General features: G+C 45.6%; 1 protein-coding gene across 2 annotated transcripts in view; it reads right to left on the bottom strand.

The window, feature by feature from the left end:
- The window catches only part of GIPC1 (GIPC PDZ domain containing family member 1), a 195,988-nt gene that overhangs the window by 102,030 nt on the left and 66,588 nt on the right, over window positions 1–27,370 (bottom strand). The window contains exons 1-2 of one of the 2 annotated variants that reach the window (XM_069603956.1): window positions 25,315–25,709; window positions 23,755–24,115 (exon numbers count right to left, since the gene is read on the bottom strand). In XM_069603956.1, coding sequence (XP_069460057.1) covers window positions 23,755–24,039 — 285 coding nt within the window. In that variant the 5' untranslated portion in view covers window positions 24,040–24,115; window positions 25,315–25,709. Of the gene's footprint in view, window positions 1–23,754; window positions 24,116–25,314; window positions 25,710–27,370 lie in introns of those variants that run through there. The other variant, XM_069603957.1, reaches the window with a different exon arrangement.

Here is a 27,370-nt window from a genome sequence, read left to right as displayed (position 1 = left end):
GCACCATTTATGAACACTGCAGCCACATCCAATTTGATATCACACGTGTCAGCTCCTGCGAGTCCGTTCAGCAGTGGAAGATGTGTATTCCGGTCAGATGGACTGAGCCTGCCAAATGACAGGACAGGAACCTGAACGGTCATGCCTCTCCGTTGATCCCATTGTGAGGGCAGGCAACACCCTTCGCCCAACAGGTGCACAACAGATAGCTGTCATAAGCCCAAAGAGGGACTTGCGGCACCTGGAATCCAGAAAAGTAGAGATCCTAGTCACCAACGTCGGCCCACTATGTTTTAAGTGTGTTTGACACCGAGCAAAATCTCAGGACCCTTTGGCGCTGCCTTGTTCTTCAGGCTGCTGTTTTCCAGTTTGACTCTGCTCACCACCACACCACGCTAGCAGAAGCATGTTGTTGCCTCAACTCTATCCAATGAAGTGCAGCTGCTGTGCATTGATCGAGTCCCCATCAGAAGCACCAACCTCGTCATCTCCACTCCTGTACACCAGTCCACCAACGCTGGTGTCTCTTGAACCGAGACCTCCGAGCCCCTGCATAGAATTGTCCCGCTTGCACATCTCGGTACCTGCCCGGCTAACGAACCTGGTGACCACCTGATTCGCACAGCTCAGGTAGAACATTTCAGACAGCAGCTACTTTTCGTTCAACCCAGACTGGACGCCAGCTTGCTGCTGTACCGTAGCATCTTCAAACCAAAGAGAACCCACGAACGACAGAGAAGCCTAGTTTGACTCAGTCGAAACAAACCAAGTCCTTTACAAAGGCATTATTGACCAACATCTGTGCACCTCAACACCCCCCTCCCAGTCCTTCACTGGGCCCTAGAGACTGAATAGGTCATTTTAATCCCTTTTGCAATCTCAAGAACATATCCTTCAAGCAATGAGGTCTTTTATTGCCTTTTCTATCTTTGTACATTCAGTGTTCTTTCTACAGTGGTGGGTTTTTACAGTGTCTTCTAGTTAGTTATTGTTAGGCAGAATCCTGTGCAGTGCCCTTAGGGACCACTACACACAATTAAGACTACAGGTGGCAATACAAGTTTTACCTTTGGTACAAGCCTGTACTGCTATGTTAGTGGTAGCAGTAGCAGAGCAGCCAGGCTCATCTCAAGAGTATATGAGCAGTAGCAGAGATTACACAAAGGGACCACAATTACTGTCTCTCAAGCAAATACTGACTCAAGGTTTCAGGTAGAAAAATATAAGTACATTTATTTTTAAACCATTTGTTATAAACACAACACTTCTATTAAATTCAAAACCACACATAAAATATACTACGACTAACCAATTCCCTTTGTACGGTATGACTCAAGGTAAGTACCCTGTGTTTGAATGGACCGGTGTTATGAAACAAGACATGTTACAGTGAATACGATTGCGATCACTTTTTGACAGTTCGGTCTACTAAATAAACTCGTATCCGTGACAAGAAATGCTACAGGGGCAAAAAAACACACTTAGCACCTGAGATACCCAGAGGGAGTTGGAGGCAAAAATCATAGGCAATATTATAGTTAGGCAGACACTCAGACAGGAATTCAAGAGTCAAAGGGCCGGAGCCAGGGTCAAGTGACACTGGGTGCCTGTTGTCGAGGATCAGTCGAGCAGTTCACGATTCAACGTAGCCAAGAGTACTTGGATATTGTCAATGTTCGGAAGCAAAAGTTATAAGAAAGAGGGAAGACAAGGGCAAGCCTTGGAGATGAAGAAAAGGGATTCACCCTAATTCCTCAAGCAGAACACGGTGCCTTATTCAATGGAGAAGCTGGTGCCCTGGCAGTTGTTCCTGATGCTTTCCCGAAGATCCACGGTTCCTGGAGCTTCGATGTGAAGGACGACGACTGGAGGGGTCTGCACTACAAAGGGATGAATAAAAGGTGCACTCCTTAAAAACAGGAGAGGCTCTTCAGACGGCTATCCGGATCACTACAGCAGTGTGCAGCGATTTCGACCAAGAAGAGGATCCTCTGGCTGTGGAAGATGAGCTGGTTATCCCCACCAAGCTCAAGGGAAGACGACTCCGGACTGGATCTTCTCTGGTTGTCGAAGGGTAGATAGGTCAGGACTGCAGCAGGGCTTCACCGGGACGGGGTAGTTGCAGCAGTCGACTTCTTCTCCGCTTCTCTTCGGTTCCTTGTAGTTCCTGTGGGGACTCTCTGACTTCTAGCCCAAGAGACCTGCCTTTTATGCGAAAATCCCCCATTCACACAGCCTGGCTGTCAATGACGCAGCAGGGGGGGTTGTCCGGCCAGGACAACCACCTTAGCCAATCATGGCAAAGTGCGACTTGGGTTTCCTAGGATACCCTGTGCAGGGGGTGACTACACCCCTCCCTCACATTCAGCCCACCTAGACACCCAGGTGCCTGGAGGAGGGCTTCCGAGCAGAAGCCCGCCAAAAGACGGTGAACAATGGAGGCAAACCTGGTTTGCCGCACAAAGTAAGACAAGAAGGACTTTAACAAAAAGAAATGGCGAATAAACCCGACCGGAGGCAAAAGAAAAAGTATTTGGTGAAGCAGGTTTAAGTTCGAGGCTAATATAATAGCCTAAAACAATACCACGTTTATCTAATATAATCACGGTAGAAAAGTTAGGGTAGATACCACAGCCGCCAGCCAAGTCTAAATGTTAAAAGAGCGAAACAATGCTCTAGGAAGTACAGATACAAAGGGATACAAAGGGATACAAAGTAACCCTTTCCAGTACTCCATGGAAGATCGGGTGTACTGGATCTGTGGTAATTTGACTAAGTAAAGTTAATGGAAACTTATCCCTTTTCTGGGGGACTGTAGTCAGGTGGGAAGTCTAAAAAGACAACCCTGTGTCACTTCACTGAAGGTACTGTGAAACACACAAAAGAAGGGGGTTACTGAAGTGGTGTACTCCAGAGCCCACAATCACAAAAACAGGTAAAAGACACATGGCAAAACATGGGTAAGAGTGGGGGAAAAGCTCACACTCTTACCAAGTGATAGAAATAAACTCCAGAAGTCTAGCAAAGCTGCTAGGGGACTCACTAGGTGAGGGAAATTAGCCATAAATGAGAATTGTCCCTTAAGTTATAATTGTACATGGTGTGTTTGATTAAAGTATATAGGTTTCTAGAAACTCAATTAGACATACCTTTATTTTGGACTGCTATACTTCGCTGTTTGAGTTGCTAATGAACCGTATTCACTCCCCTCTGGAGAATATAGCATTCCCTTGGCCCACGTTACCACAAAAGGCGAAGGAGGTATATCTCTTAACTGTGCCAGTTTACTCTTGTGCGTTTTAGCCTCTACTCATCCTTGGACTCCTGCAGGGAAGGAGTCAATTTATTGCATTCCCTTTAATAGATCAACCCAAAACCCAAGTCTGGTCTACCCTGAACCTTCTTGTGGGGGAATATTGGACATGGACGTTCAGTAATCAACCTCTAGCTACAGAAAAGCATGAGGATTTTTATACCCAGCGTAACCCCACCTTTTCTAAAGTGGACCAGAGGTGCACAATAAGATCCACCCTGGTCCTGAAGGGCCTCAAACTATCAGATTCTTCCAAGAATTGAAGGGTTGTAGGCACCAACTCCTCCCAGAAGCAATCCACCTGGATGGCTGTTAGGAAGAATTCTCAGAAATGTGCTAATTCCCTCCACCTTAGAGACCCCAGCAACGTGGGTGGATTTTGAAGACCTATTTTAACCCGTAGAGAGCGAGACCCTTTTTCCCACTCATGTATTTTAATGTGATTTTGTACACAGTTTTATTTTGGTTGTGTAGTCTGACAAACTCCATAGGCATCATCTTTTACATTGTGTTACACAGCACCTTCAGTGCAGTGGCACGGGGAAGTCTTTCAGATTTCCTAAAGGTTTAAATACCTTCTCTGGGATAAACTAATGTTTCCCAGAGCAGTAAAGTGAAATTGACTTTACTTACATTTGTAACTTTCTAGACCCAGCACACAACACTATATTACAATAGGGCGCTGGAGGGGTTACCTAGTATCCCCCCCATTGTCTAGCTTCTCATATAAAAATGTTTATGTTACCCTTTTCTCACTGAATGGCTGGTGGCAGTAGTTTCGTTTTAACTACCATGGTGTGCATTCACCGCTGGCTGCGTTCGCAATGCAGTAAAGCACCCCAGGGTGCCTTATTTTTTCACCATTTCTTTGTGGAAAGGTTCTTATTGAGATTTACTCTGCGCGCCAGACCAGGTTTGGTCCCATTGTTTGCTTTGCCTTTGGCGGGATTCACAAGTGAAGTGCGCCTCTGGTTCCAGGGTGTCTGGGGTAGTAGGCAGGAACTGAGAGGTGCCCGAAACTTCCTGTGCTTAATCTCCGAGGAGACCCAAAAGCACTCTGTGGTCATTGGCCAGCCGACAGCCCGGCAAGGACAGCCACCCTGCTGGGTGACTGACAGCTAGGCTGGAATGAATGGGAGAGAACTAAATAAAAATATGAGGCTTTGGCTTGGAAGGCAGAATCGACCACTGGACGAAGGAACCGAAGAAGAACTTGAAGAAGACACCTGCTACAACTCCTGGACCGTTGGTTTGCCCAGTGAAGCCCTGCAGTAGTGCTGAAACATCAAGTTCGCATCGACAAAGAAGCCCCTGTAAGGACGACTTCTCCCTTTGAGTTGGTGGGACCAATCAACTCCAAAGTAAGTCACCTGGACATCCACCTCAGAGCTGGTTGAATTTCCAGAGTTGTTGCTGGAAACCATATAGCCAGGGAGAGGAGATTGTGTGCGTTGCTTTTAAGCTGGCCTAGAGCTCCAGGAAGATCCTCCGGACTCCCAGAAAGCAGAACTGACCGAGCCAGAGCCCCCTCAACAGAGTGCAGGACCCCAGAAGCAAGGAAAGTCCATCTTGACAGCCAGGAACTGCGGTGTTACTATTTGCAGTAGACGCGAGGAGCTGAAACACTGAACAGCCACTGAAAGTAATATTTGCCGGTTGCGAGTTTTGACCGTCCCAGTGTAGTGCAGAAGTCCCCCTTCCCCTCGCCCCCCCCCCCCCCCCCCCGACGCCCTTCCTCTTGTCCCCATGACTGAGGCCCAGGAACAGTGAGATCTGCAGAGCTGCACAGGAACAGGAGTCATCTGCTGCAACTTCTCTTCATTTTAAATGTACTGTACAAAGTCTGAGAGAACTTACCTCTTACTGTAGAGTTGCTTGCATCTTCTACTACTCAAGTCTAATCAGCTTGTGGCCCTACATTTGATTTTTCTTTTCTTCAAAGACTTCTAAAACATTGTGCAAAGACTTTCTACTTACCTACAAAGAAGTGCTTCAGCTCACAGACTTTTGCCTATTGACTTTGGCTTAGCCTCTTCCACTGAATGACTCTTATTGGGGGATCTGAAAGTATTTGCCCGCTTAAGTATATTTGTGGTCTCTTGTTTGTTCCAAGTAATCTTTTCCTTTGACCTATTACTATAGGACTCTAAATTCAACAGTGATATATTAATGTCCCCAGCACCCTAGCAATTGAAGTCACCTGAGGGGGTAGGTAGGGGCTGTGGGCCATCCCAAAGGAGATATTAAGAGTGTGTATTTCATGAAGTGTATTTGAGTGTTACGGTTATATTGCTCTCTTCTGAAGAAGGCTTATTCTAAATGACTAAAGAATAAATTAATAATTGTTTATTCACGAAACCTGTAAGAGTTTATTTGAATACTTGTAACTGTAAATCTCTGTAACTCTACTACAGCTCACATTGACCCCTCTTGAGATAAGCCTGGCTGCTCAACACGCTACCAAAACTGTAGTGCAAGCTTATACCAAAGGTTGGGTTTCCTATACCTGTAGTCAGAGTGGTTTCAAGTGTTCCCAGAGGGTACTGCATACAAACTTTGTCTAACAATGGCACAGGAGAAGAACTGGATCAACAAGGAGTTTGCTCCAAGTTGCTCAGTAGAGGCTACTGAATGCCAGTAATGCACTGGTGAGGTGTCCCTTATCAGAAGGCAATACGGTAGCCTGAGAACTCACCACAGCATTTCACTTTCTGGCCACTACATGTCTTTAAAATCTGTAATTATATGTGTGATGCTTCTTTTATGTTTATACTCCCTCAGTGGAAGCACACCAATCTTCTAATATGTTGTCTTGGTTTCTGTGACACTTAAAAAAATAAAATGAAACCCTCAGTGGTTAAGTGCCACAGAAGAAAAAAAAAATATTTAAAATAATTGAACTCTGTGTGCTTCCAAGGAGGAGGAATTGGAGGCTCTTGGAGCAAACTCAAATCCTAAGTCGGCATTAGTCTTCTGGTGGGTAGAACAGTACGCACATGTAAAAGGTAGCTATAACCTTCCTTTACAAAGCATGCAAATAGTGGTCAGACTAGTCTTTTAGCGTGCCTCTATAAAGTGGTCATTTTAAACAGGTAAGCCATCCACGCCTTTGTAAGGTGGATAGCATAGTCCCTCTCCTGACACTACTCCAGTTTTAGATGGAGTGCCCCAATCCGCTAGACTAGGTGTTTAGTTCTATGGTTACACAGACCCGATGATGCCTCATTTAGATGTAAACCAAGAACTCCCCCTTCCCGAGTGGCAAATGGTCAAGGAGACTAGATCAGATGTGGATGGACGCTGGTAATTTATGGCAAATTGAGGGACTAGTTTAGCTTTCACGTTACAAAACTAGAAGGCATCTGTGGGTCTGAGTAAACCGTGGCTGGCTATGAAATGATATTTTTATATCTATAAGGTTCTGGGTGCAGACTACCACCTAGAGGGGTAGTAAATTGCAAGCTACTAGCCACATGTAAAATGTCACTTTCACCCCAGTTTACCACATGTACACAGCACACTTTTCCTACTCGCCAAGAGTAAATTACCACTAGGCAATGGCTAGTGCAAATTTTGAGGCCAGACTACCTGTATTCCGGATTTTTTGGTTTCCAGCTGTGACAAGTGCCATGGTTTAGGCTGGTGCAGGGACTTGGGTAACCTTGGGATGTAGATTTAACTTGGGGCCCAGTGGTAGTACACCTAGGAACCCTCAATCTCATAAATCCATAGAAATCCTACATTTATACTATCCTATCGTAGCTCCTAAAACTTTCAAACCGCAGCTTCTTTCAGCAACCTGAGAACTATGAGGAAAAGGGATGGAATAGTGTGCAAAAGGGGTGAGGCCAGAGAAAGACTTTGAACCAGCAAACCTAAGTACCTTGCAAGACATCCTGCATGCCCCGAGAGTGGTCATGGAAAACACTTTGCTCGGCACAGGTGGGGCATGGCAGAGCACGAGACCATCGACTCTACTCAACAGCAGTCAATGAAATTAAAGATGCCAGTTCACATTGATGAAGGCTAGCGTCACAGACCCATGCCAATAAGCGAACTGCAATTAGATGCATCTAGCAAAAGTAGACTCCAACACAGCAGGACTAATCTGAATCCAGAGGTCCCTTTTGAAATCAAGAGGAACGAGTGGAAAACGAATGCCCAATAAAAATGATCAGAAGCATTTTACAAACTCCAAAGGCAGGAGATGGAGAGTCCGGGAGAAAGGATAGTGTGTTGTGCCACTGGCTAAAAAAGAAAGGGTTAGGAGTGGTTGGAGGGGGGTGGAATTACTGTGTTGTGGGAGTGACAGAGTAAATAAGGAGGTGAGGGCAGTACAACATAGGTGCAGAAAAGAGAAATGGTTGAAAGGAAAGACTTAGAAAGCAAGGCAGACAAACAAACACAGAGCGAGGAAAGAGAAGAAAGCAAGCTGGGAAGTAGGAAAAGTAAAAATACTGAAGGGACAAGAAAAATTGTGTACAAAGAGGGAGAGGCACGTCTACAAGAATGGGAATGTAGACGAATAGCCTTAAAGAAAGTGGAAACTGAGGCCCTACAAAAGGGAGGAGTTGCAGCATGAAATGAAAGCCCAGGGAGGGGGAGAAGAGGAGAATAAAGAGAAAGAGCTAGAACCTTTGTTATAGAGAATTGCCAGGGAGCAGGAGAACGGGAGAAACAGAACGGGGTGCAAGGAAGCACCTCCAAAGAAGAGAGTAGAAAGGAAGTGGTGAAACACTGTTTTACTCCTTTGAAGGTCTCTCACCTTCTCATACTATTCCTCTTCAACCTAGGACAACGAAGGCATTGAGGGGAGGGAGAGGGTCACAGAGATTATAGTAAAGGAGGGTGTGAATGAGAGAAGCCGAGCAGAAACATGGAAATTGTGAAGACTGGCCTCCTGATCCATCATGAGAGGCGCTCTGTGGCAAGTGGACATGGTACGTTCAAGGAGAGCTTGAGTAAAAAGACCTCTGGGGCAAGTGCCAGGTGACAAGGAAGATGCCCAGCATCCAGAACAAGAATCAGACCTACAACATCTGTACCAAAAGAGCACACCATACAAGGAAGGAGTGGAGGACACCTAAAGCCAAGGACTAAGTGATTGCTATTAACAACACCAAAGGAAAGTGAACCAGAGACCAAAAAGGACTAATCCCAAAAGGAAGCTAAAGTTATTCTTTAGTTGTGAAAATGACTATTTGCCAGCCTTCTCCCTAACCCTTCAGCTTCCACCTCCGGTAATTTTATGGTACCATATTCCTGACTGCAAATGGTCTCTGCATCATACACGGACATATCAGAAAGGCCTAGTGTCTGTTCATGTATTAAAAAGTACTGAGATGGAACCAGAAGTAGTGTCAAGTGCTTTACGAGGGCATCAAAAGTCAGTAAGGGACCTAGGGAAAAATAACCTTCTGTGTTCTTCATTCCAGCCTTAATCAACTGGAAAAGGTGTGCGAGATCACCTTCAGACCCTGGAGCAGCATTTGCCTGAGCACCATGCAATAACTATGGTTTAGTGAATTCGAAAATGTTTGCCCCTGTTATTCTGAAACACATAGAAGATTGCAGTAGGGATATGAATATATTAAATATATTCCAGCTGTGTTTTCGAAAAGGTATGGGCATCAACTGCAGAGGTTTGTTATTGACTACACAACACTTATCTGCTTGGTATTAGGTAACCCACCTTTTGGTATAGGTCTGTACTACAAAGGTTGGGGCCTGCACTACACAGGTTGGTAGTGTGACTGCGCAGCCAGAGGGATAAATGTGAGCTGCAGAGATGTAGCAATAACATTCATATTTACAAGTAACCAAAACACTTACCCTCAAGGTTTCCGTTATAAATAGTTATTTATCATCCATTTTTAAATAAGCATTCTTTAAAAAGGGCAAGATATGCAACAACTTTTCAGGATCAGCACAAGTTAGTGGATACTCTTTGGATATGCTCGTCACCGGAGGTGACTAGATTCACAAGGACAGTAATAGCATTTATATATCACTAGTTACACTTGCTGATTCTGATTTTGCAGAAAGGAAAGGTTAAAGGAAGGAAAAAGGTTAGATAGGTTCTCAGCATAGGGGAGGACAATTAAATATTCCAATGAGATCTACAAGTCACCTATTAGGGACAGAAATACCAAAGTCAAGTCAATGGACTAGAAGAGTCTGCAGGGAGGAGTCAAGACAGCCAAAGTCAATTGGAGCAGTCTATGGAGCTGAGGCACTTCTGAGAAAGAAAGGTCTTGCAAAGTTAGAGTGTTTTGTAGCAATCACTTGTAGGGTCACAAGCTGTAAAGCCTGTGAAAGGAGAGCTGGGATCAACTCTCAAAAGCAGCCAATGCAAATCTCAACTGAGAAGAGCACAGCCAAAAAGACAATGAGGTAAGGACCCAAAGTCTAAACAGTACCTCTGGTTTGAAGAGTGGTCCAGCTGGATTCTGTACTGTTGCAGCGATGCAGACTCTAGGTTCCCGAGCCTCAGTCATGGGAACAAGAGGAAGGACGTCCGACGGGCTTCTGCAGCAGCAATTTGGAGGTCGTCGGCAGCTACTGGCACTTTTCGTATCAGCTGCACTTTGTGGTTTCAGCGCTCAGTAAAAAGCATCACCGTGGATCTCCGATACCGGTTGGGCTTCCTTCACTCCTTGGGTCCTGCACTCTAGTGAGTGTACTCAAACTCTGGTCGTCCTGCTTCAGGAGGGTCCTTAGGAGACTCCTGGAACTTCTGGCCAGATTTCAGACGTTGCACTCTACTATGGATATCTCAACCCCCGACATTCGGTTCCTGCAGCAACAAAGAAGTACCGCCAGTCGGGAAAGTCGGGAAAGATGGTCCAGTGGAGTTCGTCTCTGGGATCGTTGGTCCCACTAACCCAAGGGAAGAAGTCGTCCCTTCCAGACTTCACTTGTCGATTTGAAAAAGGAGTTTCAGCACAGCAGCAGGGCTTCACCGGTCAATTCAAAGGTCCAGGAGGATGCAGCAAGCTTCGCTCTCGGTTTCGCCATCGGGCGTTTCTCCCAGTGGTCGACTCGGTCTCTGGTTGAAAAACCCTTGCCTTTTAATCAGGTTTTTCCCATTCATGCACAGCCCAGACTGTCAATCACACAAAGGGTGGCGGTCCTCAAAGGACAGCCAGAGAGCCAGCCATCAGGACGGTTGCATTCAGGCATTCCTAGAGACAAAGGACAGGGGAGTTTTCAGGAACCTCCCTCACATCTGCCTTTCCAGACACACTGGATACAGAGGCGGGCTTCAGGGCTGAAGCTCGCCAAAGGCAAAACAAACAAAGTGCTCAAACCTGGCTCAACGTGCAAAGTAAACCCCAAGAAAGATCTTACAAACAGAAAATGCCGAAAAAAGAATGCAAGGGCCATTTTGACAAAACAGTCACCCTCGGGAGCTATACTGCAGCTGAGGATACAGCCAGCGGTAGAAAAGCAAAATGGTAGAAAAATTAAAACCACTGCCACCTGCCATTTAAAGTAGTGAGGGTAACATAAAAATGTTACATGAGAATGTAGGATAAGGGGCTACTAGGTAAACCCCGAGCACATCACATAAGATGTTGTGTGTGCTAGACCTACAAAGACAAAAGCTAAGTAGAGTCAATTTCACTTTCCTATTCTTGGGAACAGTAGTTCTCACAAGAACGTTTATTTAAACCTTGAGAAATCTACTCTGACAGTGCACTGAAGGTGCTGTGTGTCACCATACATAAAGTAGATGCCTATGGAGATTGTCAGACCCCAAAAACGGAGGAAGCACATAATCCAAATCGGGTGAAAACACACATGAGAAAGTGAGAGAAAGTTCTCTCTAACTCCAGGGTTAAACTTTAAAAAGTCTTAAAGTCCAGCAAAAGAGCCAGGGGTCCCCAGGGCTGAAGGTAATGAACACAGAAATTAGAATTGTCCACAACACACCTGCAGCCGTTTATGTTGCATAAATGGATCTCTCTAAGGCATTTGAATTAGTCGACCACAGGAAGCTGTGGCACAAGTTACATATGTTGGGTCTGCCTATTGGCCTTCTGAATATTCTGATTAGTCTCTGCAAAGAATCCTCTGTTCGGGTAAGAAGGAAGGCCTAATGACTCAAGCCATCCCCACCTTTAACGGACTAAAACAGGGGTATCTGTTTGCCCGACATTGTTCAATTTATTTGTATCAGATGTCGGTCGATACCTGAATAAAGCATCAATGGTTCCCCCAAAATTGGCAATATCCAGTGCTCATGGGCGGCTTACGCAGATGACTTTACACTAATCGATGTAACCCCCTAATCGGTCTCCAGAAATTATTAACAGCTTTACAGAATACATGGATTTAAATAATGTATTAGTCCCAAAAAAGTTATTTTAAAGCTACGTAGAATCCAAATGAAATCCTCCTTTACCTGTACCATAAACAAGATCAAAGCCATGAGTCATTTGGTCTACTTGGGCTATCCAATTATGGACCACCCGCTGTACTACTTGCAACTCAGAAGAGTCAGGTGGACATTAAATATGGTCAATTTTCGCTTGTGCCGGCCTTGAGGTTTTATGTTGCGAAAGTCATTCCAAGATGGATCTATGGTCTTGAACTTTTCCCTGACTGGATCTTGATTGAACTTTATGAGGCCTTAATTTGTTGAAGGCGTTATTCTCAAGGAGCTAACATTTAAAATTGCAAGCTACTACCCGGCCATAAAAGCCCTCCACCAAAATTCTATGAATAATCACAGCACCCCAGCTCTGAAATGACGTAGGTGCATGTTGCTCAGTCTGGAGGTGAAACCGATTGATCAAGTGATAAAATGCAAAATACCAAAAACCAGATAAACCAGAGAGCATGGGCTACTCTCGGCTAGAACACCTGCACCCTTCTGCCTATCACCATGTGGGGCAAGAGTCCAAGGAAAGAAAACAGGCAAACAACACGCATGTGACACTACTGCGAGACTGTCATGCAAAACACCCCTCTTCAAAACACATGGGAAGACTGCGAGTAAAATCTCATTTTCCAAAACACCATAACCACTTCTCGGACATTAGTCGGTTGGAAAACAATGGTGTTGTCGTTCTAACAGCCCTACATATAAGGGGCCAATTTTACTCTCTAAAATAAGCAAATACTCCCAACAAAAAATACGAAATGAATAAATAGGAAGGAGCCCGTCCCTCTACTTTCGCCCCTGTACATTAGAGCGATATGAAGAAACTGTTCTATTAGTACTGCCTGATCTAAAAAGGTAAAATGTATCTGTTAATGTGCACTAATAGCTAGGTGCAAAGAAAGATTTTACATTTTTTACAATTAAAATAGTTTCAGATTTTGCGTCGAAAGCGGCCGCTACGTGATTTCAACACAGAGAGCAGCGTGGCTTGACGCCCCCAGGTACTTTCCTCTAACAAGCCTGGAAGCTGCAGGAAGAGCTTCGAGTGCAGAGTGTGGAGAACCACCGGGATAAGTTGTGAGTTGGAAAAAGGCGCCTGCTGCTTCTGGTGCTTTTGGTGCCACGGCGAGTGGGAGATGCCACCGGTACTTCATCCCCAGTCCAGACCAGACTGAACAGCAAAATTAAGGTAACCCCCTTGGCCCTCGGACCCGACATGAGCTGCTGCGGGGAGTGCGGCGAGTGCCTTAGTGCAAAGGCAAGCAGTAAGGCAGCACCCTGTCACTTGACCCCTTTTTGCGGGCAGGCAGGCAGTTTATTTTCTATTCTTTGTGCAATCGGTCCTCCCCTTATCGCCGGCATGGTCTCCCTTTGACAGCTTTAGGAAAGTGCCTGTCAATTTAAGGGTTACACATCGTTTGACCTAACAATCAGGGGGAAGCCTCCGGTGAGTGTGTTCTGATTGGTGCGCTACTATTGGAGACTGCGGGTGCCTCACCTTTGAGCCGATCATTAAGCACAACAAGGATTAGTCCCAGGTCTGGTGCCATTACAAGAAGGGGAGGTCTCATAAGCAGCCATGAGCAAAAAATGTCCTATAATCTTCGTAGTGCTTCCGTTCTGGGGCATGCTGATCAAAAAGTACTGGAGGTACAGCCTGACAATGATCATCCTCCCATATGTGGGACAGTCTGTCCTGTAGACCCCTTCAGATTGAAAATGGTGGTCTGCAGGGTAAAGGTTGTTTTTTCCCCCCCATGGATGGCCAGGTGCCTTATGGCTCTGGTTTACTTTTTTTTTACCAACAGTGGATCGAAAAGAGGTGGGAGTGTCTACACCCAATACCCACCTATTGCAAGATTGCTGGACTATGAAACGAGATTACACCCTGACAGCAACCTCGATAAAAAACACTATCTTAACTATTTACCCGTGGAAGGGAGGGGCAACGGATTAGCTTCCGAGATGAAGGGCAGAAGTCTGGAAAGGTGGTTATGCAACACGGCGCCTTTCAAATCCAAAGGGGAAAATATTGCCTTGGTAGTGCCAAATATAGACTTGGTTGAGGAGGTCACTAATAATACCAACATTCCGCCAAACTTTGAGGAATTGAATGCCATCTCTGCTCTTTTGGATGCAACTAGAGCTGTAGAGACTTCAGTACAGCATAAGTCCATTGCATCTAGTGTAAAAAAGGACAAAATTGGGGAGGCTGAGGCAAGGGATCAAATGTTGGGTTCTGCCTCAATTGTTGCCTTAAATTTTGTATTGAGCTCATTGGTCAAGGTCTTTGAGGGTCTAAAAACAGAAGTTCAATGTCACTCGCGCTTGCTGCTGGAGATTTCCAAGGACCTTGATCTCAATGAGATCTCAATGGTGGCGCTGAAATCGGCGGTAAACGATCTAATGAGTGAAATTTGAGAGGAATCTCGTCTTTTTTCACAAAATCATTGCTCAAAAAAGGATTTATTGGTAGAGCAATCGGAGGGAGCTTAACTGGAAACGGCTTCCTTGAGTGTGAAACTTGCTGAATCTAGTACTGTTGCACAGGGGGAAGGTTATCATTGCTCAAAGCCCAAGGTGGCGATGTCCGCGAGTGTGGGTTTGGATGATACTCCTATGTCTGCATCCACCATGGATGTATTTGTGAGACTAGCTCAACTTGTGGAGTCGGAACTTCCCACATCTGGGCAGGCGGTGGGAACAATGGCTGGTTCTGACCAAGCCCTATATGTCACGAAAAATCAACAGGAAAAAACCACTAAGAAGAAGCTTAATGGGAAATCAAAAAGGAAAAAGAAGAGAAATCAAATGTTACTATCTAAACAAGTTGGTGGTTGTGTAGAATCCCCAATAGCAAATGTCAAAATGGACCTCTGACCAAAGAAGTCCCATTCCATAGCCAGTACGAACCGCTTTGTCCGTAACCTACAAGGCCTTCAGAAGCAAATGAGGGCAAAGAACAAGAGGAAAGGGCAATTGGTTGAAGCAAGGAGGCCTACTACAAAATAATCTTGTTTGGTGTCAGGTTCGGGGGTCCTCTGTTATCCTGGATCCGGTTATCATGAAAATGACCGTGGGAAGTCAGACGGACTCAATTAAACCAGATCTAAAGATAGCTCCAATCTTCCTAAAAAAAAGCTCTAAGGTGGCAGTGATTAATCCCCCTCGTAAGATTGCCCCAATCTTCCTTAAATCCAGGGGCAAGGAGATGGGTAAGAACACAAGTGAGGAACATCTGCCTGGGGGGGGTTGAATACTCTTGTAAAGGGCCTGGATCAATCTTCTAATGGCTTGTCTGCATTAATGGCCGGCCAATCATTGGCGCTCCCGGCATAGTAGCAGAGGGGGTGTCAGTAAACAGTTTAAGGATTCCTCCTAGAAACGAAGTCCCCACTATGAAATCCATCAATAATAGCCAACATTTGTCTTTAAATCCTGGTAAGTTGAAGAATTCATCGCACAATGTAACTCTTTATTTGGCAAGGGTTGCTCCAAACAGTTGATCTAATCTTTCTTTGAATCGATCTGCAATTCTTGAAGAAATAAATTAAAGCAATTCCCAGCCTAAAATATATAACAAAGGCAGACATTGAGCGAGCGGGTTTTCCGTTTCTGCCAAATACAGACATTGCAAAAGTCATACTGAGATCTAGACTGGGTTTTGAATCCCTTTTGGGGGCAATTTCTGATTGGGATAGGAGGGGCTTAATGATAACTACTGTCTTGCAAGATGTAAAGACACTGACCTCAAGCTCTATGTCAAATATTCCCTCTACTGCTTTGTCCATGGTGAAAGTTAATGCTCTACCAGCTACTCCAACAGTCCTGGATTTAGTGCCAGAGATAGTCTCTCAGATCTTTCTTAAACTAGGGCTAGTGGAGAAGAGTCTCTTTCATAAGAACGGTTTCCTGGAACTCGAGAGGTTTCAACTCCTTTTGTATTGAACCTATGAAGAGTTATGTGTTTAAATATTTTGATGTAATCTTTTTTCAGGAATCCTGGGCGAGATTGGCCTTTGATATTGATGGGGTTCTCTTCTTATCAGCTAGCTACTAGGAGTGGAGAGGCCAGTTGGGAGGGGGGGGGTTGTGTATACTCTGTAGAAACTTAATTTATGATAAGTCAGAGATGCTCTATGATGATTTCCCAGGTCTCCTGATGGTAAGAGCCAGGGTGAAGAGCAAAAAAGGCTCAGAGGGATGGCTTTTGGTCAATCTCTATTGGAACTCCGCACATTGAGTTTGTTCAGAATTTAGATGATCGCCTGACTCTTGCAATGTCCTGCTTCCACAGGGATGAGATGGTTATCATGGGTGACCTAAACTCACAGTGCCTTGAAGCATCCCATCTGGTAGGGGATGGGGATATTCGAAAGATTCGGGATGGGAGTTTTTGGTGTCAGCTTATGGAAGAATGGGACTTGCAGGTTCTCAATGGAAGTGCGACTGGTGACATCCCTGCGGCTCTGACTTGGAAAAGGAGGGATCTCTTCACTCAATCACTGATTATGTTTGTGTCGCAAGGGGTCTATTTGAATGTTGTAAGAATTTTAAAGTTACATGGGGGGCTTGAGTGACCACGATCTCTTGGAGGCTCAGTTTGGGGTGGTACTGGAGTCAAGGACATGATCAGTCTAAAAACTCACTGGTTAGCCATACAGGAAATAGACTGGTAAGATGTAATAAAGGGGGTTAGATTTTGAATAGAAATCTGGAAGTATATGTAGTAAAGTTTTCTGATCAGGATTTATCACGGCAGTATAGCCCACATACCTTTGTAGATTTGCTCTGGTCCCTTAACCCTCCAAATACTGAAACACAGAAAATTAGGCCACCGCATGTGCATCATATAGATTTGCAAATCTTGGAGGAAAAAAAAGAGAGAGGAGAAGAGTGCGAAGATTCATAAAAAAGAGAAAATGAGCTCAATGATTTGGTTTGCCGAGAGCAGAACAGAAGAATAAGTAACTCATATAGGAATTGGTTTAGATCTCATCTGGCCTTGACACTGCAGAAAGATGGGGAAGAAATGCTGAGGGCGGTTTGCTTTAAGAACTCTCGAAATGTTTGGGCTCTGATAAATCCTAGGACTAACCAACCGCAGGATGCAATTATTCAAGAACAGGTCTGGGTTGAACGCTTTGAGAAAGTGTATCTTGGCTCCATATGTCCTATTCTAGGGAGTCCTTCCTTATCACCATGGGTTCTATACTCCTCTACAGAGGAGATTGCAAATTTAATAATGAAATCATCAGGCTCTAGAGCGGCTGGTCTCAATGGCCTTACCAATGCCATATTAAAAGATAATCCATTAGTCTGGGCTAGACTGCTGAAAGGCCTTCATCAGATTGTGGAGACCAGCAGTTTCCCAGATTCCTGTAAAAGTTCCATCATTATGCCCATTTTTAAGTTTGGTGACCGTCTAGCGGCATCCAATTACCGCCCTATATCGCTCCTTGATGTGGACAGTAAAATATTTACGGGGTTTGTATTAAGAGACCGGGAAGTCTGGGCTAAAGAGCACACGATAATATCCAAATACCAAACGGGCTTTAGAAAGGGCTTATCAACTTCATTAAATGGCCTAGTCCTGAGCTGTATCACGGCGGGATGCTTAGAAAAAGATGGGCAATCCGCGTTTGGTGCCAGGGTCGATTTGACCCAGGCATTTGATACCATCAATAGGGGTAGGCTGTGGGAAAAGTAAAAATACACTGGGGCATGCCGGATAGTCTGCTGTCACTTCTGATTGCACTACATCAGAATTCTACACTCTTGTGTTAGGCTGTCTATGTTAGGGGATTTATTTAAGAAGGTTAAAATAAATGGGGGCATTCGACAGTGATGCCTAGTTGCCCCATTTCTTTTTTCAACCTTTTTCGGGTGGACCTCTTTGATTGGCTCCAAGGTCTACTTTTGGTGAGCCCTAAATTGGGTACAACAAAGATAGTTTGTCTGGCTTACGGAGATTACATCACTATTTTTGATTATACGCAAATTGGCTTACAGCGTTTACTAAAAGCCCTTGCAAAATATGCTAGGAAAAAACAACTGATAATAAATCCCTCAAAATCAAGTATTGTAATTTTTAAACAACCTCAGAAAAAAGGTAAAATCTTTTACCTGGGATTGAATAATGAAGTTGTGCCAATTCTAAACTAGATTACCTACCTGGGCTGTAAGGTCTCGGCGTTTCCAACTAAAAAAGAATCAGTTCTCCAGGACCTGGAAATCAAAATTTTGAAACTGGGATCCCAGATGATAAAAATTTACAAGAAATTCTGTACATTTTCTATCCTACCACTGGTTCAGTACTATGTGGGAAAAGTAGTTCCCTCCTTACTATTCGGTATGGAATGCAATGCCCAGTGTTTTGTCATTGATTGAGGCAAAGCTGTGGAAGAGAACGCTGAACCTGCCTAACTCAGTCCCGATGGTTTCCGTGCGTTTTGAACTGGGCCTGACCTCTCGTTTAACGTGGATGGAATGAAGGTGAATTTCTATGTATAGATTAATTCTTGCCCCTCCATCTCTGTCCCTCTACGAGGATATGTCGGGTCTAGTTTCAGAAGGGAGACAATCGGTTCTTATGTGCTCTTAAGGAGAGATCCATGGAGATTCTTAGGATAATGGATTCGGACCCAGATACCCTGCTACAGAACCCGCTACAAACCAAAGAAAGCATTAAAAGAGGGGACTGGATACGAACCATTGAGCTAATGAGATTACTAAAGCTTTCCTCATCTCTCACCATCTGCGATAAACCTAGATCGTTTCTGGCTACATATCTGAGAAGGTCATCGGATCCGAATGCAAATTGACTTTCTTAGATTTAGGCTGAATATACTGCCAACACTAGAAATTTTACATGCAAGAGATAGAGAAGCATATCCATCCGACATCTGCCAGGGATGAGAGCAGGGTCTTAAGCACTCCACTAAACAGGTCTTAAATGAATGTCCGGGCACGTGGACCTTGAGGGTCGGTGTAACGCTCACCTGATTCTCGCAGAGGCGCCGGTCTTGACTGGGCGACTACCGTATCTTCAAAGGTGATGTGTAGCATCCGGTTGGCTCTTTGGGCCGGACCTCTGTGCACTGTATGCCTGACTTCAAGAGTAAGATGTCTGCAGACAGAAAATATGGGATTAATGAACTGGGGTTATTGGGGTGTCCCTATCTCTTCCCTTTTTTGCTCTCCTGTAGACCCCCAAAGGTTAACGCTCTCACCTTAGGTAAGTGAATGCCGAGCTCTCCATCTGCCTCGGGGCAGGGTGCTGTAACCAGTTTCTTCACTGGATCGGTAGCGCAGGCCCCTTGACTTCAGAGGACTGCTGTCCGTCGTTTACTGCACGAACGGTAAGTTTCGAGTAATTCTATTGTCTTTAAAGTCTTTAGCAGTCTCTTGTTTTGCAGGTTCCGGCGATGGCGGATGACGGGCTGAAGTGAGTTGAAGATGGAGTCCGTATGATGAATAGAAGCGCTTGGAAGCACGTAAGTAAGCGCTTGTTGCCTGCTTCACGATGCGCTCTAACTGTCTTTTATTTTGCAGGTACGAGTTCGGAGCGGCTGCAGGGTGCCGGAATACCCACTGGGGTTGATGTGGAAAGGAGTAATAGCACGTGAGTATCAAAGTTCCCCAATGTCTTTAAACGCACCTTGTTTTGTCTTTCAGATGCAGGATGCAGCGCCGAAGACCTCCGGAGCGTGCGAAGAGTCGGTAAGCTTTTGTCTTTCAGATGCCGGAATGCAGTGTGAAGACCTCCGGAGCGCACGAAGAGTAGGTAAGCCTTTGTCTTTCAGATGCCGGAATGCTAACCTGTTCTTTCTTGTCTTTATAGGTGTTGCTGAAGACTGGATTCAGGATGGTAAGCCTTTTTCCTTAGGCCCAGGATCCGATGCAGAAGACACGATGAGCGTTCTGCTGCAGAGGATGCAGAATAACGCAAAGCAAGATTCATCCACCGGGTGTGGTTTAAATAGCCTCCTGTAGTGCTTAGGTGTCTCCTTCCACAGCCACGCCTAGGTAAGAAAAGAGTTCCTGCTTTCCAGAAGAGTTCCAGTGTTCTGAATCTAGGGAGTGGCTCCTGCTCCACCCAACAGGAAAAGTAGTTCCAAACAGAAGAGGATCAGAGGCTCAGCTGGCAGGCAAGTAAGCAGCATGGTCTGCTGCAGGTAAGTCCACCCAAGCATCATGAGCCCGGCGCTTCCAGCGCTGGGACTGGGCACATTTATGAGCCTGGTGCCACTGGCGCCAGGACTGGGTCCAAAAGGTCCCAATTGGGACTGGTTGGCCCTCGGAACCTGGGTTATGGATCTGCTTCCAAGGGAGTTGGGAAAACCCTGACCTTTTGGAAGCAGAGATCATGACAGTCGGTCTATTTAGTAGATTTGTTCATAACAGATTTCTTGGACTGTCCCATGTTTTGGGAGAGACTAGCATCTGGTAATGAGATTTCTCTCACAACTGAAGTGGTCCATCTCCTGAGGGCCATGAAACTTATGGATAAAATGGGTAGTGTCCTGAATGGAGGCAAGTTAGGGGTTTGATGGATGAGGTATGATCAAATGTTAAAGCTCTTTATTTTTCTTGTGTTGGTTTTGCTTGTTTTAGGTTTTTTATTTGGTTTTAGGAATCTGAAGATATTAGGTTTATGAAAGTGATCTGTTTGAGTGTGTGTAAAAAGTCAGAATTGTTTTTGTTTATTTAACTTGCATTAGCCAAAGAAAAGTTTGATTTACTTATAAGCTACTCCCATTGCAAATGAGACTTGCTTTTTACTCTGTAAAAAAATCATTTTACTCACAACTTTAATGCATACCAATTCTAAATATTATCAGGAGCGCTGAGCTCTAATACAAGTTGAATTTTCGTGCCAAAAACACCTGTTCTTACATTATATTAATTTCTGTGGTCATGCCACGGTTCATACCACACAGGGTATCCACATCCCCATTGGGTGCGATTTAATCCCTTGGCATTTAGGTGTACATTGACCTATACTAACTTAATGTGATAAGTGAACTTAAAAATAAAAGGTTCCTTACTTTACATTAAAACTAAGGCTCACCATTTTCCGTTTTTAGTCTTGTTTTTTTTAACATACAGACGGAAATCAAGGTTTCCTTTAAGTATTTATTTGTAAAAACTGAAAGTGAGACCTTTTCTTATGTCTCCAGGTTGTCAATCATACCTTTCAGTCCAAAGTCTGGAAAGTAACAATGGTGATATGTCGAAAATGTATTTCCCCCTTTAAGATGCCTAAAAGGCTGCAAAGCCGTTTCTGGGGACAGCAGCAATAGCAGGCCATTGTGTAAACGGGTTCTGTGACATAGAAGGTTATACACCACAAGATGAATTGGAAGATTGCTCATACAAGAAAAAAAGATTATAGAGGCCCCATTCTCGGGCAGTCTCAAAATCTACTTGGCCAGAAAAATGTTAATCAAATCTTTGATGGCCGACGGAAGATTGGAAGATGGTGAAGAGTCACAGGAAAGTCTGAATCCCCCCGACTGATGGACGAGAGTAAAAAAAAGAACATCCACCAGTCTAGGGCTGGGAGGATAGCTCAGGGGCTACAATTTGGTCTTGGAAGCAAGACAATGCAGAGCAACACGTTTGAATCCTGGGCTTGGAAACTGGTCTCCGGTATTCAGTGCATTAAAAAAAAGATGAATTAATTACATTAACCCTTTGTAAAGAACGCACATACTGTGTTACAGCATGCACACCATGTAAATCAAAGAAACGCGCTTAAACTGTGACGATCCCTTCCCATCGGTTCCCTAATTGGGATTACTGCCTCTGTACCTGTGATGAATTGCATCTGGCAACGGTGTGAAAGGCCTGGTAGGGTAATCTGCCGATCAGATTCCCCTTTCATAAACTCAATGCCAAAAAGCAGAGTGTGTTCTTGTGCCGTGCTTCATCAGTATCCTGATCCGCAGTGCCTACTCTACCAGTGGCCCAGAGCAGGTTCAGAGATCACAGGTGTAGCGACTGTTTTTTGCAGGGCAGGTGCTGCATTTAAAGATATGCACCCCTGGACCAGAATAATGATGATCATAAGTAGCCCAAGTTGGTGGCAGGGTAAACTCTAAAATAAGCCATGCCCGAGTCTATTCATGGTGCATGGTCCTACTTATGATCACTGTAGCCACATCCAATTTAATATCAGACGCATCAGCTCCCGTCAGTTAGCTCAGCTGTGGAAGGTGATATGCATTCTGGCCAAACTGATCCTGGCAATGTGACAGACGGGGACCTGAATGGCCATGCCTCCTCTTTGATCTCTTTGTGAAGGTAGGGAATGCCCTCCTCCAGAGACAGCCACACAAAAGGCAGCTGTCCTGGGCCCATGCATGAAAGAAAGACAGATTCATAGGAAGTAGCCTCACACCAAAGTGCTTCATTTCCAAAGGCATTTTATCCTATTAGGAAAGGTGTAGGGCTAATGTAGACAGTAGAGCTCTGTACAGGTAGGAAAGACTTCCACTCTCTCGCTCCTTCGGTCCCCTCGACTTCCTTTAGAGAAAAGCACTTGGCTGTGATGTCAGAAGGCCAAAGTCCATTTCTTTTAATAACAGGGATTAGACCACTAAGCAAGGCTACCTTAAGTCCAATCACAGTGGGCTTTTACCTTTAAAAAAAATCAGTCTCACGCCACTTCTCAGAAACATCTTGGAATCCTCTTTTGGACTCCACTCTTCAAGAAGATTTTGTTTGAACTCGGGGAGAGCAGTCCTTTCTAGAATCCTCAAGTTGTGAAGTGAAGAGAGGTGTGCCAAGTAGAGGCGTACTCTGTCCCCTTATGATTACCAGGGACCACTGGGGGGGTTGAACCTGCTCCTGGAAAAACAACTGCCTCTCTGCAGAGCCATAGCGGTACCTCATGGTGTTGAAGGACCCCTGCAGTCGTGTGCCAGCCTCCCCCATTTGGGAGCCCAAGTCCAAGGACCCATATTATGCCAAAGTTCCTGGAGTGAGATTCACAACAACCAGAGGAGTGATCCGCTGCTAGAGCAAGACCTTGTGCCATGACAGCCAGGGGCCTAGTGTTTACCATTGAACTACTTGGGATCCATGTTTCAAGAACCATTCGACACATTCAAACCACCGGAACTCCCCGGTACTGCCATTTGTAATCTTCAAATTTAACACACTGCACCAAAAAGTCAGATTTGGCACTGCCGTGCCACCAAGAGCAGGAAACAGTTACTATTGACCCATTGGAACATTTGTGGGCCCCAGACACTGGTTAGGTCATTTTCATCTCCTTTGCACCAAAGAACATATCCTTTTTCAACATTGTGGTCTAAAATGGCCTTTTCTCCCCCTATATCATTACTCAGAGTGCTGCATCTGCTATCTTTGCATATTCTGTGATCATTCTACAGGGGTGGGTTTTCTGTAGTGTTTTTCTAGTTAGGTAATACTCTGCGTGGTGGTCTTCGATAAAGTATATATATTTTTATAGAACCATGAACATTCCTTTATTTTGGACGGTTCTACTTCGCCGTTTGGTTTGCTACTGAACCACATTCACACCCATCAAGAGTATAATCTTCCATCAGCCCATGTTCCAACAAAAGGTGAAGGAGGTATATCTTAACTGCACCTGCTTTACTCTTAAAATTGTGTTGGCCCTTGGTTTGTAGAAAGAAGTGATGGCTCCTTGTACTCCTGCAGGGCAGAAATCAATATATGTCAGAGTACCCATACTACATTCAGTCCAGTTTGTTTGTTCACTAACAATCACAACACAACCCTCAGAGAAGTGACAATCCACTGGCACTCACAGTGTGCTCGTTTGTAGCAGAGTATTTTTTCTCATAATAACTGGCACACAATACCGCCAACCCAGTTTCTCACCTGCCCCCTTCCCCCATTAATTAGGCTCGACAACCACAATACATTCCTGCCAGTATGCCATCAAGTAGCTTAGCCCATTCTTACCTCTATGGGAACCGCGGAAACCACTGCATATCCTCCCAGTGAAGCCCTCCCACCACCACCTTTCCCATACTCAGAGACATGGTAAATGCACCTCAGAAAGTGGAATCTTGAAGGCCTCTGCAATCTTCCCGTACAGCTCCTTCACGTTGGTAAAGCCCTCGATACGGCCAGTGGGGCTCCCGTGGGCCAGCTGGGTGTGAAAGACCAGCCTAGGCCGCAGGTTGGGCGGAGGGGGAGGTAGTCCAGGCTGCATAGTGGCAATACCGCCTCCAGATATGCCTGCGCCCACCCCGGCCATGCCACTGCGCACAAGCTCTGCCTCCTCATTCTCTACAAGTGGTGGTGCCTTTTTCCGACGACCAAGTCCAAGCGGCATCAGGAGAGACGGTGGTCGAGGGACCAGGTCTCGGACCCAAGATAAGGGCGACGACTGAGCCACGGTGGAGTTTTATCTGTGAACAGAGAAGGGAAACAAACGTTAGACCAAAAGAGTCATGCCAAGTAGATACAAAATAGACGCCAAAGATAGAAAATTAATGTCGGTGTTCTGTTAAACTTGTGAAGGAGAAGACTGATCATGCACAACAATTTCTAGTTCCACTAAATGACGAGCAGAGTTTATATAAACTTATATGGTATATGTTATTCAGTGTGCATGTGTTCTGCATGTAAAGTATAGCAGAGCCCTCAACTATAGGCAGATGCCCTAGAGGTTGATAAACTATAATACCCATACCCCCTCCCCTGTTGCCCTGCAACCTATAGAGTACAGCCGAGTGCCACGAAAAATAGCACTCATCTCTGTGCCTCAACACAATGAGCTGCATGATTTTAATTTTTTTAAACAAGTCATCTCTGCTAGTAATTGAATAGTCTCTGTCTACAATGTAAATGCTCTTTATTTTCAGGTTTGCACAGACTACGGTCTTCTAAAGTGCCTTCATCCACCACAGCGCTTCTAATCCATAATGTCACTAAGTGCTATACAAATAGCCAATAACGTATGTAGTTTAAAGCGAACAACAGCTGAGCTATATGTCAATTCAGTCGCAAAACGGCGCTTATATATATTCGACAGACGCCACGACAAGAAGCCATTTGAAAAATCCACACAGTGTCGATAAAACAGCTTAGCCGTAGGTCAGCAGGTAACCACGCAGGCCTTCTACATCCATCCCGTCGTGCACCAAAGGGCAGTCCAATGTCAGAAGAAGATCTGAGCTCACTAAGCATCGAGTCGACCTCTGGGTGCAATACAGAGCATCACGAAGGTGGAACAATAAGAAACTCAAAACGGCTCATGGCCAGTTCTGGCCGAGTTATTTGCCACATTACTTTTTCTGACTGGACACGTGCACTAAATACGCGCCTCGCCCTGTACTGGTCCGTCTTCACTCCTCCCGATGTTGAAAAACGTGTTCCACCTGTCAGGTGAGCTGAAAATAGGTAGAGATGAAGGCCACCCTTTTGAACTGAAAGGGGAGAGCATTCGGCCGGCGGGTGTCCGGAGGGACCCTGCCAGCAGGCGCCTGGGATGCGGCACCCGAATGCTACAGTCTTCCGAGGCTACCGCTGCCTGGATTTTACCCTATTCCTTCATACGGTCCCAGATAACCCAACACGGACTCCCCTAGCCCGATTACCAACTTACCGGTTCTAGGTCTCGGGTACCTCGCAACGCCGGCGGGTAGAAGCAGCGGCTCTGGGAACACGACCCCAGGGGAGCCCGGGCTCTGGTCCCAGTCTCCTAGAAGGGGCTATTCGCCATAGCCCGTCTATAGCTTCCTAGCACTGCCTTCTTCTAGTGCCTGGTACCGCTGGCTCCACTCCGTTTCGAGAGACAGGGTGGAGGACTCTTTTGCGGCAAAGGTCTTGGGCGGGCGTTCCCTGGAGCACAACGCAGAGGTCGTTAGCCGGGTCAGGTGCAGCTTCCTGGCGAGGGAAGGTGGCAGAGCTTCTGGTGGCAGAGCTGCTCGTCAGCCCTGGATTAGTCAGCACCACTCCCTTCTCACACAGAAACTCTGCCGCGCGGCTGCGTGCACCGCAGCTGCTGGCGAAGCGACACGAGAGAGCGAGGGAGGGAGGAGGCAGGGAGGGGCTGTCAACTTTTGCCTCCTTCCTGTCCGCCGGGCGGAATCTGAAGGCCACTAAATGCCCAGAAATTCAGCCGAGCGGACCGTAGTACAGGCTCAGAGCTGACCCAGGAATGCAGTGCACCTGGCCACCTTATGATGTTACGTTAATAGCCGCACGAAGAGCGGTTCCGTCCCGAGGCCAGCGCTTAAAAGCTAGAGGACCCTGGCCGATTCTCCATATTCTCCATAGCTGGCCTAAAACTTCAACGGGGGCGGGGGTTCGAGGGAAGAGGCACAACATGAAACTTTAGCTGGGAGAGTCAGGCCCCCAACCCTTAGGGGCAAACGCGAGCCGAGCCAGGGGAACGGACGCGCGAAACACGAGAGGCCTGCGTCAGGAGCTGGGGGTGCTGAAAGGGGTGTGTATAGAGTAGGGTCTGAGAAGAAAGGGCGAGGAACCTGGGGGCTATGAAAAGGGGTGCATGGTGGGACCGGGGCTAAAAAATAAAAACGTCACATTTGCGGCTTAACGCTGCATAACGTGCATGCTCACCTGACTTCCTGTCCAGGCCAACCAGTCCCAGCCACTCATTGATTGGCTGGGGCAGGTCAGGAAATCAGGACCCCATTGTGCGGGCAGTTTTTATATTTTTTACGGGCAGGTGGAGGGTCTCGAAACCGTCCCCTGCTTTGGGCAAACATTGACCCGAGATGAGAGTCAGGACAGAGCCCAAGTTTTGACCCAGCCGGAGCCGCTTAGGGCCGCCCAGGCCTAAACGAAAGGAAATACATTCCAGAGCCACCAGCTTATGTGTAAGCTTTGCGTGCTTCAACCTGAGATTTCTCGAGGAGAAAGGCATTTTGCAATAAAATGATAAAGCTACTTTTAATAAATATTCTTATCCACCTCTGTGACTAAGGCCTCGGGAAAACCCATCGATGTGTGGCAAGGCGTGGTAGAAACAGGATGCAGAATAGGTCAGGCACTAGCTCCTGTAGAAGGGAGGCACGGTGACACATTCAACCGGTATTCCGAGCAGTGCGCTCCTGTATGTATTAGTCAAATAAATGACACTATGCACTGCATGGGAGCATTCTGGCCTGCCCTCTATGATCAACGAGGAAGACCGGTTTAGCGAAGGCGGGAAGTGTGATGCCAGTACAACTGGATGCCCCTAGTGTGGTAATATATACATATTCAATGAAAAAAACGTCGTTATGGTTAAAGTTGCACTAATAAAAACCTATGAAATTCAATGTAAAAACCTTGTTAAAAAGGGACGTTATTGTTACAAGTAAAAAAATAAAAAAAAAATAACAGACAATGTGCATAGTTTTCTTATACATTGGACCAAGTGGAAAAAAGCACTGCCGAATAAGGGATGTAGTGGCTGCAGCCTTTTCTATGAAACAGGCCGATGCTATAAGATCAAGACACCAAGTTACATTGTTTGTGCCACATGCAATTGATATGTTATCAAATTAAACAAAACGAAAATGTCAGGTTGAACAGGTGTGAGCTGACGTTGTTAGCTTTAAATATTACCACATAGCATTGTGATATTCTAAATCCTGTCACCTTGCCACCCCTCCCATAAGAGTAACCGCTGAACCCGTATGCATGCAACTTCT

This window comes from Ambystoma mexicanum, chromosome 3q (genome assembly GCF_040938575.1).
Source record: "Ambystoma mexicanum isolate Mex_15411 chromosome 3q, UKY_AmexF1_1, whole genome shotgun sequence".
Lineage (NCBI taxonomy): Eukaryota > Metazoa > Chordata > Amphibia > Caudata > Ambystomatidae > Ambystoma > Ambystoma mexicanum.
Note: the sequence above shows the minus strand (reverse complement) of the source record. Positions and strands in the feature narration are given on the sequence as shown.